A 16444-nucleotide genomic window follows, 5' to 3' on the forward strand; every position below is an offset into this window, starting at 1 on the left:
TCCCTTCTGCCCAGCAAGTTGCTGCCCAAGAAATAATTGTTGAGTAAATAGAAAAAAAAAAAATTGTGAAGGCCGAGCAGCTCCCTGGTGTTCCCTCATTTGGCATGACTTTCCAAGCCACTAGGCATCTTTATTTATAGATTGAAATATCGATTCCCTCCCAAGCAGATAGCAGTGATTATTAGATTTGTGGCCGTTTTCGATTTACCGCTTCACACAGGTCTTCGAGGGCAGTGGCCAAATGGAGAGTCACTTCCGCGTGCAACCTGTGATTACAGAAACCATTCTTTGCTGACTGACCCGCAGAGAGAACACTCTCCTGTGCCTTTGGGAAATTCCCAGTTTCCGCCAAGCTCATGCATATCAGAGGCCTCCGCCGGAGAGACTAAAATGCCCCAGAGACGGGCAGTGACTATTTGCCCGCTGGAAGGGTTGAGGATTATCTCAGGAAGGAGCCGGAGCCTCCTCTCCCTCGCTTCCGTCTCGCGCTGATCTCTTCACCTGCTTCTTATTCCCCCGGCAAAGATCTTTAATTATCTACCAGGTCGCGGCAACTCCGGGAAAGGGCACCGCATCCTGGCGTAATCCCTGTGACCTTTAGGAATGGCCCACCTCTCACGGGTAGGGCAGTCGAGCCTCTCGCTGGAGCGGGCGTGCGCGTTCTTTCCTGGGAAGGCTTGCTGCCCCTTCCCTCACTCGCGCCAGGCTCCCCGCGCCTCCGGGCGGGGGTGGGCGGCCACAGCGGGGGCTGGGGGGACCCGGCTTCCGCCAGGGGGCGCTGGCGGGAGCGACTGTGAGACGCCCCGCGACCCGGAGGCCGCCTCCCGCCCCTCGCCAATCGCGGCCCGCCGCCAAGCCGGGGCCCCGCCCCCTGTGGGAAGCGAGGCTCGAGGCCTCCGCCGCGTCTCCCATGGTTTGAGGTTTACTTCGGCTAAAGCTCGCGTTCATCCCCTGGCATTTCCGACGTCACTGTATCGTTCTGAGTCAGCCTCAAGTGAAATTCTATCCCTCCTGAATCTGGTCAGAAGTGGCAGATGGCCGCTGCTTTTTATTTGAAGACATGAATAACTGGCTCGGTTTCGAGAGCCGTCCTGAACCAGAGACCAGGCCAGTTCGGTCGCCCAACCCACACGCTGCAGGTGGCGGTTTTAAGGCGAGGAATTCTGGCGCCCGCTGCCTCGGCGGGGGAAGGAGGGCGCGGGGCGGGGGGGCGGTGGACGAAAGCTCGTGGCTTTGGGGAAATGGCTCTGGGTGATTCATGAGGGAGTCTCGTTCACTACAAGATAGGCGCCATTGTTCCCAGAAATTCTCAGAAAGACCAAACTTCCTCGTGACGATCATAAATTCCCACCATGAGATCTGTTTCTTAAGGGCCTTTTAAAATCAGACACATTTTAATCGACTAAACCGATGTCATCTGGGAGGAGTGACACACAGCCAGCCTTCCTTTAGCGCGACATTCTACCTCTGATCAGGTATCAGAGAAGCCTTTCCACCTGCCAAGCCAAGAACACACACCTATGGGGGGGGGGGGGGGGGAAGGAAGGAAGGGAGGGAGGAAAGAAGGAAGGAGGAAGGAAGGAAGGGAAGAAGTAAGACACTGAGTTTTTCATAGAAATGTTTATTCAATTTAGAAAGCTATCCTTTACACTAATATCTGAGTGTATGCTCTTTATATATTTGAGTTGTTAAATTATCCTCGTTTTGGGCGCCTGGGTGGCTCAGTCGTTAAGCGTCTGCCTTCGGCTCAGGTCATGATCCCAGGGTCCTGGGATCGAGTCCCACATCGGGCTTCCTGCTCTGCGGGAAGCCTGCTTCTCCCTCTCCCACTCCCCCTGCTTGTGTTCCTGCTCTCGCTGTGTCTCTCTCTGTCAAAAAAATAAATAAAATCTTTAAAAAAAAAAAAAATTATCCTCGTTTTGTGTATACACTTCCTCTTGATATTAAAAAGACACCCCTCTAAGAAGAATGCTAGAAGAACACTCCTGTGTTTCCTTTTGATGTTAAAATGTCCCTGCTTCTAAGAAATGATGGTCACCAGAGAGGTTAGTCTTTTTGAATGTGTTGACAAAATAAGTTAACAACCCTATGTTAAACCCCAAACTGGTTTTTTGACATCCTCTTGAGTCTTACCTTAAAGGAAGAGGAATAACTACTTTAGGAGAATTCATGGGTCACTAACAGAAAACAGGTACCTAGCTTATGTGACCGTAAACTGATAAATTTGGTGGCAGACACAAATGGTACTTGGCCGGGCTGGGGCCTGAAGGGGCACTGGGTGTGGGGAAGGAGTGAGGAGACTCTAGAAGCCCGAGGAGCTGGATGGGGAACTGGGCAGCAGGGAGATAGTGTCCAGGGAGTAACGGACGCTCTGAGGGAAGGCAGAGCCTGCCTGAAGACTGCACATCTGCTCGCAGCCTTGGCCAGGGCACAGCCCCAGGCACCAAACGTTCCAGCGCCCTGAAGCCGTTGTTTGCTCTATGCAGGGATATTGCTTTCTTCCCAGTAATGAGCTGGTGTGAGGTGGACTGGGCAGGCGCCTTGCAGACAACTCCTCCCTGCCCCCAGGTCTCAGAGCAGTATTTTCTAGAAGACTGATGTCTGTGACCTCAGAATTCATGACGAGCTCACAAATACCACACCCAAGACATTGAGCCAGCTTGTGCTCAGACACAAGGCCTGATGGCAGGGTTGGCACTGTGCCAGAAGCTGTGACCACTGGCCCTCAGTGGGCAGGGGGTGCACGGACGCCGCCGGCCGGTGGCTCCAGGGAGGCACGGCAGGGAAGCTCAGCATGCCAGGAGACGCGGAAACCTCACAGACGCCGTCCCACGTGCTGGCTGCCGTTGTCATTATTACAGACTTGAGGCAGTTGCAGGGGGATAAAAACAAAATGATTTTAAAAACAAAAGACACATCTTTCTGCGAGCGTCCATAGGAACAGGAGGAAATTCTCTAATTTTCTCTATATTTGGAGGGGAAAACTCCAGCCTGAGGCAAAATAGTGGTGGAAGTGGCCACATTTGATTTTGGCCCAGGGGTTCTCCCTGCTTTTGCCACCGAATTCGTCATCTGTTGTTGGAAACAAATCATTATTAATCTCACAGTTTCTGTGGGTCAGGAGTCCAGGCACAGCTCAGCTGGGGGCTGTAGGTAAAGGTTAAGAAATTCATGAAGCTCATGAAATTGTAGTTGAGTTGAGTTGATCCACATCCACGTTCACTTCCACGGCTGTTGGCGAGCCTTGGTGCCTTCATTCCTCATGATGGGGATCCTCCACAGGCCACCTGAGAACGCTCACAGCATGGCAGCCGGTAATCCAGGGGACAGAGAGCCCGAGAGCACGAAGACAGAAGCCACAGTCTTTATACAACCTCATCTCAGAGAGAACACTCTACTGCTTTTATCATCTTCTCTTCATGAGAAGTGAGTTACTAGGTCCACTTCAGACTCAAGGAGAGGGATTGATTGCACAAGGGTGTGAACACGGGGAGATGGACACCATTGGGGGCCATCTGAGAGGTGGCTATGCAGCTCTTTATCTTCATATTAGTAATAATGGTAATGATAGAAGATAGTAACTTAGGGTTGGTGTGGAAATCGAATACAACGAGGAATGAGAGGGGGCTTTAAAAATAGGGGCCTCAGAGGGGCGCCTGGGTGCTCAGTCATTAAGCATCTGCCTTCAGCTTGGGTCATGATCCCAGGGTTCTGGGATCAAGCCCCGCATCAGGTTCCCTGCTCTGCGGGAGGCCTGCTTCTCCCTCTCCGACTCCCCCTGCTTGTGTTCCCTCTCTCGCTGTGTCTCTCTCTGTCAAATAAATAAATATTTAAAAAAAAAAAAAAGGGTGCCTGGGTGGCTCAGTTGATGAAGCATCTCCCTTTGGCTCAGGTCATGATCCTGGGGTCCTGGGATCGAGCCCCGCACTGGGCTCCCTGCTCAGCGGGAAGCCTGCTTCTCCCTCTCCCACTCCCCCTGCTTGTGTTCCCTCTCTCACTCTCTCTCTCTCTGTGTCAAATAAATAAAATCTTAAAAAAAAAAAAAAATAGGGGCCTTAGAAAGGCAATGTGATCAGGTGTACATACCTCACGCCCAGATCAAACTATGGAGGTGAGTCTGGAAATCGACGTTTTATCAGTATCCTGTGATACTTCAGGCACACTAAGATTTAAGAATCACTCATATACATCATTAATTTTTTTCCCTTCTACTTCATAAATTGGGAAGAAAAGAAAGGCAGAGAAATTAGGTGAAAATGAGGTGGAGGGGAAGGAAGAGGTGAGTTTTTCAAACCCCTAGTTCTCCCTGGGCTTTGTCCTCTAAATAACTCTACGGGGCTGGATCTGTCCTCAGGGCCACTGTTAGTGGGTAGAAACCTCGACCATACCCAATTATATTTCACAAATTGAACTTCACTGGAGCAGTGCTTGGCTACCTCGCTCAGGCTCTCCCCACGTTTCAGTATGACCAATATCTCACCTTCTCCATGATCTCCTCCCGCCCTACAGCAGCCTATCAGGCCAGACTTCTATGACAGCTCTAAGAACAACAAACATATTTGGCAAATGACTCTGGCCTGGCAAACACATACAAACACTTTCTGATTAGCAGTAATACACCTGGAGACATCTCTTGGCTTTCTCTTATCAATGGTAAACACCTAAGTGTTTTACCCAGAAGCAAATAGAGCCATATCTCCGGGTGGTTGGTGGCAGAAATAAACAGGGGATTCTTACATGGAACAAATGACCAGAAGCTGGAAGAGATGGTGAATGTTCATCAAATCCATGCCCTTCCAGGCTGGCCAGAATGACCCTCAAAATAGTCCCGCCAAAAAGAAGAAGTCAAACTCTCACTCTTTGCAGATGATACTTTATGTGGAAAATCCAAAAGACTCCACCCCAAAACTGCTAGAACTCATACAGGAATTCAGTAAAGTGGCAGGATATAAAATCAATGCACAGAAAGCAGTGGCATTCCTATACACCAACAACAAGACAGAAGAAAGAGAAATTAAGGAGTCGATCCCATTTACAATTGCACCCAAAACCATAAGATACCTAGGAATAAATCTAACCAAAGAGGCAGAGGATCTGTACTCAGAAAACTATAAAATACTCATGAAAGAAATTGAGGAAGACACAAAGAGATGGAAAAACGTTCCATGCTCATGGATTGGAAGAACAAATATTGTGAAGATGTCAATGCTACCTAGAGCAATCTACACATTCAATGCAATGCCAATCAAAATACCATCCACTTTTTTCAAAGAAATGGAACAAATAATCCTAAAATTTGTATGGAACCAGAAAAGACCCCGAATAGCCAGAGGAATGTTGAAAAAGAAAAGCAAAGCTGGCGGCATCACAATTCCGGACTTCCAGCTCTATTACAAAGCTGTCATCATCCAGACAGTATGGTACTGGCACAAAAACAGACACATAGATCAATGGAACAGAATAGAGAGCCCAGAAATGGACCCTCAACTCTTTGGTCAACAAATCTTTGATAAAGCAGGAAAGAATGTCCAATGGAAAAAAGACAGTCTCTTCAACAAATGGTGTTGGGAAAATTGGACAGCCACATGCAGAAGAATGAAACTGGACCATTTCCTTACACCACACACAAAAATAGACTCAAAATGGTTGGAAGACCTAAATTGAGACAGGAGTCCATCAAAATCCTAAAGGAGAACACAGGCAGCGACCTCTTCGACCTAAGCCACAGCAACTTCTTCCTAGAAACATCGCCAAAGGCAAGGGAAGCAAGGGCAAAAATGAACTATTGGGACTTCATCAAGATAAGAAGCTTTTGCACAGCAAAAGAAACAGTCAACAAAACCAAAAGACAACCGACAGAATGGGAGAAGATATTTGCAAATGACATATCAGATAAAGGGCTTGTATCCAAAATCTATAAAGAACTTATCAAACTCAACACCCAAAGAACAAAGAATCCAATCAAGAAATGGGCAGAAGACATGAACAGACATTTTTCCAAAGAAGACATCCAAATGGCCAACAGACACACGAAAAAGTGCTCAACATCGCTCGGCATCAGGGAAATCCAAATCAAAACCTCAATGAGATACCACCTCACACCAGTCAGAATGGCTAAAATTAACAAGTCAGGAAACGACAGATGTTGGCGGGGATATGGAGAAAGGGGAACCCTCCTACACTGTTGGTGGGAATGCAAGCTGGTGCAGCCACTCTGGAAGACAGTATGGAGGTTCCTCAAAAAGTTGAAAATAGAGCTACCCTACGTCCCAGCAATTGCACTACTGGGTATTTACCCCAAAGATACAAATGTAGGGATCTGAAGGGGTACGTGCACCCCGATGTTTATAGCAGCAATGTCCACAATAGCCAAACTGTGGAAAGAGCCACGATGTCCATCGACAGATGAATGGATAAAGAAGATGTGGTATAGGGTGCCTGGGTGGCTCAGTTGGTTAAGCGACTGCCTTCAGCTCAGGTCATGATCCTGGAGTTCCCAGATCGAGTCCTACATCAGGCTCCCTGCTTGGCGGGGAGTCTGCTCCTCCCTCTGACCCTCCCCCCTCTCATGCTCTCTCTCTCTCTCTCATTCTCTCTCTAATAAATAAATAAAATCTTAAAAAAAAAAAAAGATGTGGTATATATACAATGGAATATTATGCAGCCATCAAAAGGAATGAGATCTTGCCATTTGCAACGACGTGGATGGAACTGGAGGGTGTTATGCTGAGCAAAATAAGTCAATCAGAGAAAGACATGTATCATATGACCTCACTGATATGAGGAATTCTTAATCTCAGGAAACAAACTGAGGGTTGCTGGAGTGGGGGTGGGGTGGGAGGGATGGGGTGGCTGGGTGATAGACACTGGGGAGGGTATGTGCTATGGTGAGCACTGTGAATTGTGCAAGACTGTTGAATCACAGATCTGTACCTCTGAAACAAATAATGCAATATATGTTAAGAAAAAAAAAAAAGAAGATAGCAGGAGGGCAAGAATGAAGGGGGGGAAATCAGAGCGGGAGATGAACCATGAGAGACTATGGACTCTGAAAAACAAACTGAGGGTTCTAGAGGGGAGAGAGGTGAGAGGATGGGTTAGCCTGGTGATGGGTATTAAAGAGGGCACGTTCTGCATGGAGCACTGGGTGTTATACACAAACAATGAATCATGGAACACTACATCAAAAACCAATGATGTAATGTATGGTGATTAACATAACAATAAAAAAATTTTTTAAAAAATTATGCACACACACACACACACACAAAAATAGTCCCGCCAAGCGGTCGTCTCTTATTTAATCCCTCGGGCAACCTAATCCTGTCTCAACCCTCACCATTATTTATTTTCTGTATAATCAAATCTTGTTAAAATTTACAGCCTTTTCTCTAGTTCTGACCTCAGGAGAAATGAAGAACAGATGCTCGCACATCTTTTAATAAAAAGGTTATTAAGTCACTGCTCATCTTCGTTCTACCGTCGGGGGTGGTGGGGACAGAAATTGTTGCTTCGTAGCTCTTTCCGCTTGGCCCTGGTTCACCTGTATTTCTGATAACAGGCAGCCCCATTCTGTCGATGAGTGGATCAAGACTGTAAGTTATATTCAGGTCAGTACAACTGAAATAGCCTGGTTTATCTTCTACAAATTCTACCAACAAGCGTTGGGTCCTGTGAGGTGATGTGGCTTAAACAGATGACATTTAAAAATTGCCACCCGTTTTTCCTATCGCCACTTAAGAATCAGAAATGTAAAAACTTTGTTAGCTGGTCTTTGATTACTTTAATCGGATATGACTGGGCTTTGTTAAAACTAGGTTCTATAGTCATTCAGAATTAAAATCAAAGACAGTATTTTCCTTTCTTATTTTTTAATGATATTTTGTGCACGATAAGGTCCTCATAGAGTTAAATTAATAAGCATTTTCAAAATTGCACATGGAACTGAACAGTCTTCCAAAGCAACTCCAAAATTAAGATCATGAAGGACGTGTCATTTTTAGCTACTGTTTATGCTATCTTGTTGAGAGGTGGGCAGAAACAGGGTACCATTTTACAGATAAGGACCCGACATAAGAAGTTGCCAAAGGTGACCCACCAAGGCTGCAGCAAATCCAGAAGCTAAAACTTGGTCTCCCAGCCTTCAGCTCTGAGCTCTTTACACTTAATATCGCCCTAAAAACAAACGCTTTTCAAACTGCATTTCCATACACACATATAGATTTAAGGACACTATTTTGTTTCCTTTGCATTCTCCATGCTGAGCATTTACTAAAATTACATCACTACAGTGGTCATTTGAGTAACACACAAAACCGTGTCACAACACCTGGGGAAATTATCCTCAAAGTTTCACAAGCCTTATGCCTGCCTCTGCCAGTCAAGAGTAAGTAACAGGCCCAGAACAAGCCCTGAAGATAAAGGACGAAGCCGTCTTACTTACAGGTGGAAAGAATCATGGCTGTGCTTCCGCAGGGAGCAGGCCAAACAGCCTTCAGTTCTTCAGCGACGCTCCAGTCACAAAAACACATCTTTTAACTGAAATCATAGCTTGCCCAAGATGTTTCTCACGAGCACAGTTAACCCCACCTATTTTCCTGTTCTAAAAACCTCAGAGAAGTGTGTGAATGACAACCCGATGGCCTATATAAGAAAGCTCCGTAATCTCCATCCAGATCTCTGAGGGTAGCTGCTATTGGTTCCTCATTCCCAACTATGTGGGTGACTCCAGCAAACAACATTTTCAAAAAAATCACAGAATTTTCATGCAAGAGACATTAAAAATCATCAAATCCGAAACTGCCCTCTCTGGACAGAGAAGGAAACGGATGCGCAGATAGGACAAGGGACACAGTGGAAGAAACAGAATTAGATTCTAGGTATTGGAGTATAAATCTACAATGTTCTGTCCTCCCACTCAGTACTGACACTTCAAGGACCATATTATGAAACTTCATTTTTTTGTGGGGATGGAAGCCAATTCAATAATACACCTAAAAGGTGACTGAGCCATGGCTCAGAAATATAAAAACAACATCAATAAAAAATGTACCTAGGAGTTTCACTTCATCCCCTTGGAAAATATAACCAAAAAATTAAAACTAAAGGGAACAATTCTAACGAGCACATAGCATTTTCACATTGCCCTTCCTATTTCCTGCTTTATAGATTAAGATCTCTTTAAGCATTCTGGGTGGATTCTTTTATTTTTACTTCACTTTTTGCCTTCGTTACACTTTAAACAAAACCTTTTGTTAAGTTTTGGTGAAAAATTTAAAGATTTTTGAAGAAGATGTTCCCAAATGTTGCCAGGTATTATCCATCTTGTTTTCCACATCAATAGCATACATAACGATTACTACAAGGACTATACTTTGTCCTCACTTTTCTTCAATACCATCCAGCTCCTCTAGGTGAAAAGGGAAGTATGGGACCGGACAGGGAGGTGTGGGAGGAGTCAAGGTGAAGAAGAAAGGAAGGAGAAAGATATAATTGACAGTACTCAGACTCAAGTATAATGAGTATGACCAACTCCTTGAATGGACTACAATTCAGTTAAAAGGTGCATATGTTTTCGTGATGGGGGTACGGTTAAACAGGAAGATGAGGAGGAAGGTGGCAAACGGACTGTGACAAGACTTAAGGTAATTTTTTTTTCCATTATAAGGAGGATAAGGAAGGATAGAAGATAGCTTTCAGTGGATGGACAGACCAGAAGGAAGAGATGGTTCTCCAGGGTCCTAGGGAGGCACCGCTCAGAGCAGCCAGCAACAGCTCTGTGTTCCCACAACACCAAAGCAGCTGAAACTCCTACAGAAAGGCCCCGTGTGTTGTGTGTGCCTCAGCTTTCTACCCTCATAATACCAAGAAACATGTGTTGGGCCATACAGGGCCTCTGCTATTGATAACAGAGACTGTTTCCTTTCCCTGGGCTCATGAGGAGAAATGAAGGTTCCAACTCAGCTGGTGTCTTCGTCAGAGATTGTAATGGTCAGAAACCCACTCAAACAAACCTGATCACAGGGTCTATCGTGAGGCTCGTCTAGACAATCTCACTGATCCAGGAACCCAAGTCCAACCAGATCTCCTGAAAACCATCTGGGAGACAGCTCTATATACCATGTGCTCCATTTTTCCTGGTCTCTCTGCCAGAATTTGAGCTTGCTCCTGGGTCTTGTTTGTGGTGGGGGCAGGCTTTGTTGTGAACATCACCTCATCATTCTGCCCCAGAGCCCAGCACCTCCACTTACAGCACCTATGTCCTGGGGCAGATTCTCAGGATGTAGAAAGTCATTGATTGCCTCTAGTTCAATTTTTTTTTTAAGATTTTTATTTATTTATTTATTTGAGAGAGAGAGAGATAGCATGAGCCGGGGTGGGGGGGAGAAGCAGATGGACAGGGAGAGGCAGACTCCCTGCTGAGCAGGGAGCCCAATGTGGGACTCGATCCCAGGACCCTGGGATCATGACCTGAGCCAAAGACAGACGCTTAACGACTGAGCCACCCAGGTGCCCCACCCCAGTTCAATTTTTACCTAACTCCAATTAGTTATGGATACCATGGGCACGGTCACTCAGCCCAAATGTGGGCCTGATTGGGGGCTTAAATTAGACAGGAACCCCCAAATATGTCTGCCTAAGTGGGGAGGAGGCATTAATGGTAGAAAGGTCCAGACTTTTTTCTCTTCAGTAAGGAATATTTGATCCCCAGGGGTAGAGAAATTGACAGCTGCAAGGCACAGTCCCTAGTCCTAAGAAAGTAAGTTCATATGTTACAGAATGAAAATTTTTAATTAAAAGACAACTCAGTTTCTTATAAATATATATCTTTATATATTATATATATTTACAATATATACAGCATACAAATAATGGCAGTCTTGAAAACGGATATTTTCAAAACAAAAGAGGGGTACTTATTCAAGATGGGTTCCTGATTCATCCAGAACCCACATTTTAGACAATGCCTCAGGCCCAGATTTCCGTAGAAGTCAAAGGAAAGAGAAAGGTTGCTGGAACAAGGCTCTAAATCCCTTTCCTTTCCCAAATATCCTGACCTTCCACTGACACCAGCCAACACGGCCCCACGTACACCCCTAAAATGGGAAAACCTTGGGGTCTGGGCATCGTACATGGTGGGTGCTCAAGTACTTGTGGGATGGATAAAAGTGAGTGTTTTTAATCACCATCTCTCAGGCAGCATTTCCATAACTTGAAAAATCCAGTCCCAGAGCTAGGACTGGTCTAGAAGCAAATGCTTTAGGTTTTTCCACTTTATAAGTAAAACAGTCTACATGTCCAAGTGCTAAATAAATTAAAAGTTAGCCACAAAGTGCCATTTCTTCCTCATGCTTTGGAATCTGGACTCCACGGATCACAACACCACTTATCTTCCAGAAGTTTCTTCACACTCAACTAGTTCATCTATTGTGCGCAGCAAATCTTCAAAGGAAGGCCTTCCCTCTGGTTTCTACAATTAAAAATCAAAGAGAAGCTGTGGGTTCCAGAATCCATCCCCCAAAATAATTTTTCACGTCCAAACTCACATAACATAGCACACAGGTGCAAGGTACTCACTGTTTTGGGACTAGAACACTCAGGTGTCTCCAAATGGGTCTACCCTAGCCTACACATACTGTTGCTAGACACGCCTTTCCATGACATTCCTTTTGTGTCTCCATTTAAGAATCTAACACAGCTCCCTATTGCCTGCAAAATCAAGTCCGCCTAATTTGCAGTGCCCTCTATACCCTGCCTTCCCCCATCCTCTTGCTACCCAATTTCATTTCCCACAAAAACCCTCACATGGGCTCTCTGCTCCATGAGACCAATCTCCACCCTGCTGTACACACACCACACTCATTACCACCACCTCACCTCTGCTCATGCTGTCCTCTCCCACCCCCAGCAACACTTCTTGCCCAGGCCTCTCCCATCCCAGTCAGTGTTCTTCGGAGACATTAGAGCAAGTGACCAAGAGCATGGTTCTGCTTCTCTGTAGCAACGTGGTCTTGGGCAAGTGTCAGTGTCAGGAGCCCTGGTCTTCTCGTCCACAAAGCAGTTATAGTAAAAATCTCTGCACCTCTAAAGGTTATTTTGAGAACTCTATCTAAAGCACTCAGTACAGTGCCTAGCACACAATACACATGAACTATTATTATCTTCCAAAAATCATTTTGTTGTCTAATCTCTTCTACAAGGTGACATTTTAATACACCGGGAAGGAAAACTTCCAAAGACTGTGACTCAAGAGATCTGGGGGAAGTTGAGGTTTGGTGAAAGAAACCCCCTCTGGTGAAAGAGTAATATTTCAACAATACAAGCAGTCCAGTGAAAGAAGAGCTACTTCTCTGGACTTAATCCTGGAGTCCCGAACTCAGGCAACTGTGACAGGATTTCCCCTTGGGAGTGGGATGGCAACCTGAATTTATGATCTTAATTATTATCATTTTCTGCTTCTTCACCGTCTTCTTCCCATTATTCAGAACTGACTTGAGAAGGGTGGCTTTCTACCCAGAGTCTGAAATCGTATAAAACACGCACTAACTCACTAGGCTGTAGAGACTATACACTGTTAATCTACCAAGCCCAGATCCCTAAATGTTTCAGAGATTCAGAATGAAAGCACAAAAAACTTCTTTTACCTCCTGCCAACATCTCAGCATCACCTCGTATACATATTTGGACGCCAACTTTGGCCGGCAGAGTCGGTGGCCCCGGGTAACCATGGTTACCACTTCATAGTTGGTGTTTTTCTCAAAGGGCATTTTGCCTTCAGTGAATACTTCCCACATTAAAACACCTAGAAAAGGATAAAGGATTACGAAAAGGATGCATCCACTTCCGCTTCAGAGTAGAGCTGGGGAAAAATGGACCATGTTCTTACCAAATGACCAGACATCCGATTTGCTACTAAAGCGGCTGTAATTAAACACCTCGGGAGGGCACCACTTCACTGGAAATTTTGCACCAGAAGAACTTGTGTATTGATCGTCCAGAACATACCTAAAGTAAGACACACCAAAGGTTTACGCCTCTGAGTTATGATCTACAAGTTGCACATGTTCTTTAAATTTTTTTTCCTCTTAGAATCAAAAACACAGTTGACTGAAGTCCAACAAGCATCCGGTTGAAGCTAAACGTTTGCCTCCGTGGCCACGCCTGGTGCTTTCCATCTTCCTCTCAGCTTCACTTACGTGCTTAAGATGGATGCATTGTAACATTAGTAGCTGCATTTTCATTTTTCTGTGTGTTTTTCTTTTTTATAAGGCAATAGAGGCAGGACACAATAAAAGAGTTAGCTAAGTTTTTTTCTGGTAAGCAATTTTGTTCTTTAAACAAAATTTAACCCAAAGGCCCCACATGTAAAACATCTAAAGCAGAGCTGCTGTAAAGGAAGTGGTGCAGAGTGTCTGGAGACACACGTGCTTTTGGCCCCCACGACTCCACAGAGTACAATTTAAACCTACAGCAAATGAAAAAAGCAAATTGCAAAATGACATATGTAAATGGTGGAGTATAGATTTATATACCATGACATCCCTCACTCACACACACATACACACACACACTCAAAACAATACTCTGTAATTTTTGCTATGCAAGCATACTTACATCCTTCTGGAAGGACACACATAACCTGATAACTTTGGCTACCTCTGGGGAGGACCCTGGATCGGGGTGGCAGATGTGGAGACGTGAGCCCTTCCTGTAATGTGTTCAGTATGGATTTACAAGAGGACTGTGTTTACATAGTATATGCACATATAAAGCTAATCTCTAAAAGCTCCGTGAAAAAACATTCAAATAATTGCACAAACTTCCCCTGCTACATGGTAACAATGCCACCATGAGTGGGATCCACATGCCTGCCCGTCGGGGGGGTTTGAGTTTCGTGTCTAATGAGTGTTTTAGAGGGGCTGATGCAAAAGCACAGATTTTCTGAAAGCCAAACATATAAAAATCCAACATGTGAAACTGGAGGACTGCCTGTCAGAGGAAAATCTTCATAAAAAGCACAAAGAACACTGGGTCAGTACTCCCCTGACAGGCAGCAGTCCTGCTCTCACGACGAGCTAACCTTGGCCTGTGTGACCTTGTGCTGGGGTAATCCAAGCTTGTCCCAGATTTCAAGCTTTCACACCTGTTGCTTCTTCCACCTGGGATATTTTGTCCTCAGATCGCCACCTTGTTGGCTACTTCTGTCTTGTTAGTCTCTATTCAAATATCCCAGTCTCAAAGAGGTCTTCCAGAGCACCAGATCAGATGTAGCTACAATCACCCCGCCCTGTGCCATCATTCAGCGCCCACCCACCCCACCAGCCCCACGTGACCTCTATCTTGAGGGGAGCACATTTTTTCTGTAAAGGGCCAGATGATGAATATTTTCTATTTTTCAGGCCAGTCTCTGTCACCACTAACCAACTCTGCCTTCATCATGTGAAAGCAGCCACAGACAACACATAAGTGAGGCTGTGTCCCAGTAACACTTTACTTAGGGACACCAACATTTGAATTTCAGATATTTTTCACGTGTCCTAAAATTCTTTTAATTTTTGCCAACCATTTAAAAATTGGAAAACCAGGGGCACCTGAGTGGCTCAGTCAGTTAAACTGCCTTCGGCTCAGGTCATGATCCCAGGGTCCTGGGATTGAGTCCCACATTGGGCTCCCTGCTCAGTGGGAAGCCTGCTTCTCCCTCTCCCACTCCCCCTGCTTGTGTTCCCTCTCTCGCTGTGTCTCTCTCTGTCAAATAAATAAACAAAATCTTAAAAATTGGAAAACCATTGTTGGCTCACAAGCTGAATAAAAAGAAGTGTTGGGTCACATTTGGGCCAGAGGCCTTCGTGTGCTGACCCCCACTCAGTCACATTACTGGGTTTTCCTCTCTTCGTGATTCTCTCAGGTCTTATGTCTCTCTCTCCTCCTGAATATAAGAGGCATATGGCAGGGGCTCATATGCCTTATTCTCTGCTGTGGTTCAGCCTCACACCCTGGTACACAGTAGGTACCTAATGTTTTCAAGGATGGATGTATGGATGAGTGAACGGACAGAGAGGAGGGAAAGGAAAAACAATACTTTTTAAAAGTCTTTTCTAACACTCTATTAAAATTACAAAAATTAAGAGAATAAAAACACAACAGACTATTCTAAGGTATTCTAAGGTATTCTAAGAACTTTCCCCCTAAACACATTTCTGTGAAAACAAAAGACTAGAAATCTAACCCACTGCCAGGGAGAAAGTAGAATATTTAGCAGGCTATACTCCCACCTAGTGGACAGAATGAGTAACATCACAATGTATACTTTTTTAATGAATTTATTTATCTCAGAACAGCTAATAAGATTTCCTTTCTTTTTCATCACTGCAGATTATTCCCATGCTTATCGGCTCTACAAGCTAATGTAACCATCACCTGACACCACATAATAAAGCATGAAACAGTCATAATTTCCCAACAATTTTTTACCTGAGAAAAAGCCCACAGTAACAGTAAAACAGATACATTCAGCGAAGAAATTTTTCAAAATATAATCTAACTTATTTTATTGCCTTACATCAAAAACACACTAAGAAACAGAAAAATCAATTCGTCTTCCTATGAAAATGATGGATACTACAAATATTTTGCTAATAGAACAAAAGATGTAGTTTAAAAAACAGCTCTTCGATAGGCTTCAGAAAAAGAAGTCGACACAGTCAAACTGCAAAAAAAGTCAGGCTTTCTATACCTTCAAAGGTACATATTAATTTAATCCAAAATTGATAGAAAATGTTCACATAGACTCAGCCTTACCTGGCCATTCCAAAATCTGATACTTTCACAACTCCCGCTTCATTTACTAGACAATTTCTGGCAGCCTGGAAAACAACATTTCAATGGTATATTAGTTACAAAGTTCTACAAAGTAGAAAAATATAAATTCTGTTTATATTAAATTTAATATAGCCCAGTCAACATTTACAGAAGGCAGAAATGTCTCTTTATAAATTGGATTTATCCCTGTGGAAATGTTTCCAACAAATATTTGAAAAAATGGGTAGAAAGACAGGTCAGGAAGTCATGTGCAATAAGACATGATTATATGACTTTGCCAATTGTCATACCTAAATGAAGACTAACAAGGTCATCCTACTTTTCCCCCCTCCCATTTCTATTCTTATTAAACTGTCAGATTTTCTTATTGATAATGACAACATCTCTTTAAGTCCTTAATCCAGGTTCTCATTAGGTGAGTTTAATAACACACAATAATCAAAGTGATAGGTAACTGATCTTTTACCCAACAGCTTTGCTCAGTGATTGGTCATCCTGATCTCAGTAAAAACAACAACAACAACAACAACAACAAACAGCCATGTGTAACATAGTTTACCTTGTCATTTACAATGTTTCCAGTATATTGTGATATGACATATGAAATTGGTCAAATATAATTCTG

The 16444-nt window shown here is 44.3% G+C and overlaps 1 protein-coding gene across 1 annotated transcript in view; it reads right to left on the reverse strand.

Annotated features, from left to right (window-relative positions):
- Positions 1-10864: 10864 nt before the first annotated feature.
- The window catches only part of TEC (tec protein tyrosine kinase), a 138160-nt gene continuing 132580 nt past the window's right edge, over positions 10865-16444 (reverse strand). Inside the window, exons 15-18 of the mRNA XM_032400316.1 lie at positions 15799-15863; positions 12887-13005; positions 12645-12802; positions 10865-11470 (exon numbers count right to left, since the gene is read on the reverse strand). Coding sequence (XP_032256207.1) covers positions 11387-11470; positions 12645-12802; positions 12887-13005; positions 15799-15863 — 426 coding nt within the window. The 3' untranslated portion in view covers positions 10865-11386. The remainder of the gene's footprint in view (positions 11471-12644; positions 12803-12886; positions 13006-15798; positions 15864-16444) is intronic.

Source organism: Phoca vitulina, unplaced genomic scaffold (assembly GCF_004348235.1).
Source record: "Phoca vitulina isolate PV1807 unplaced genomic scaffold, GSC_HSeal_1.0 scaffold3, whole genome shotgun sequence".
NCBI lineage: Eukaryota > Metazoa > Chordata > Mammalia > Carnivora > Phocidae > Phoca > Phoca vitulina.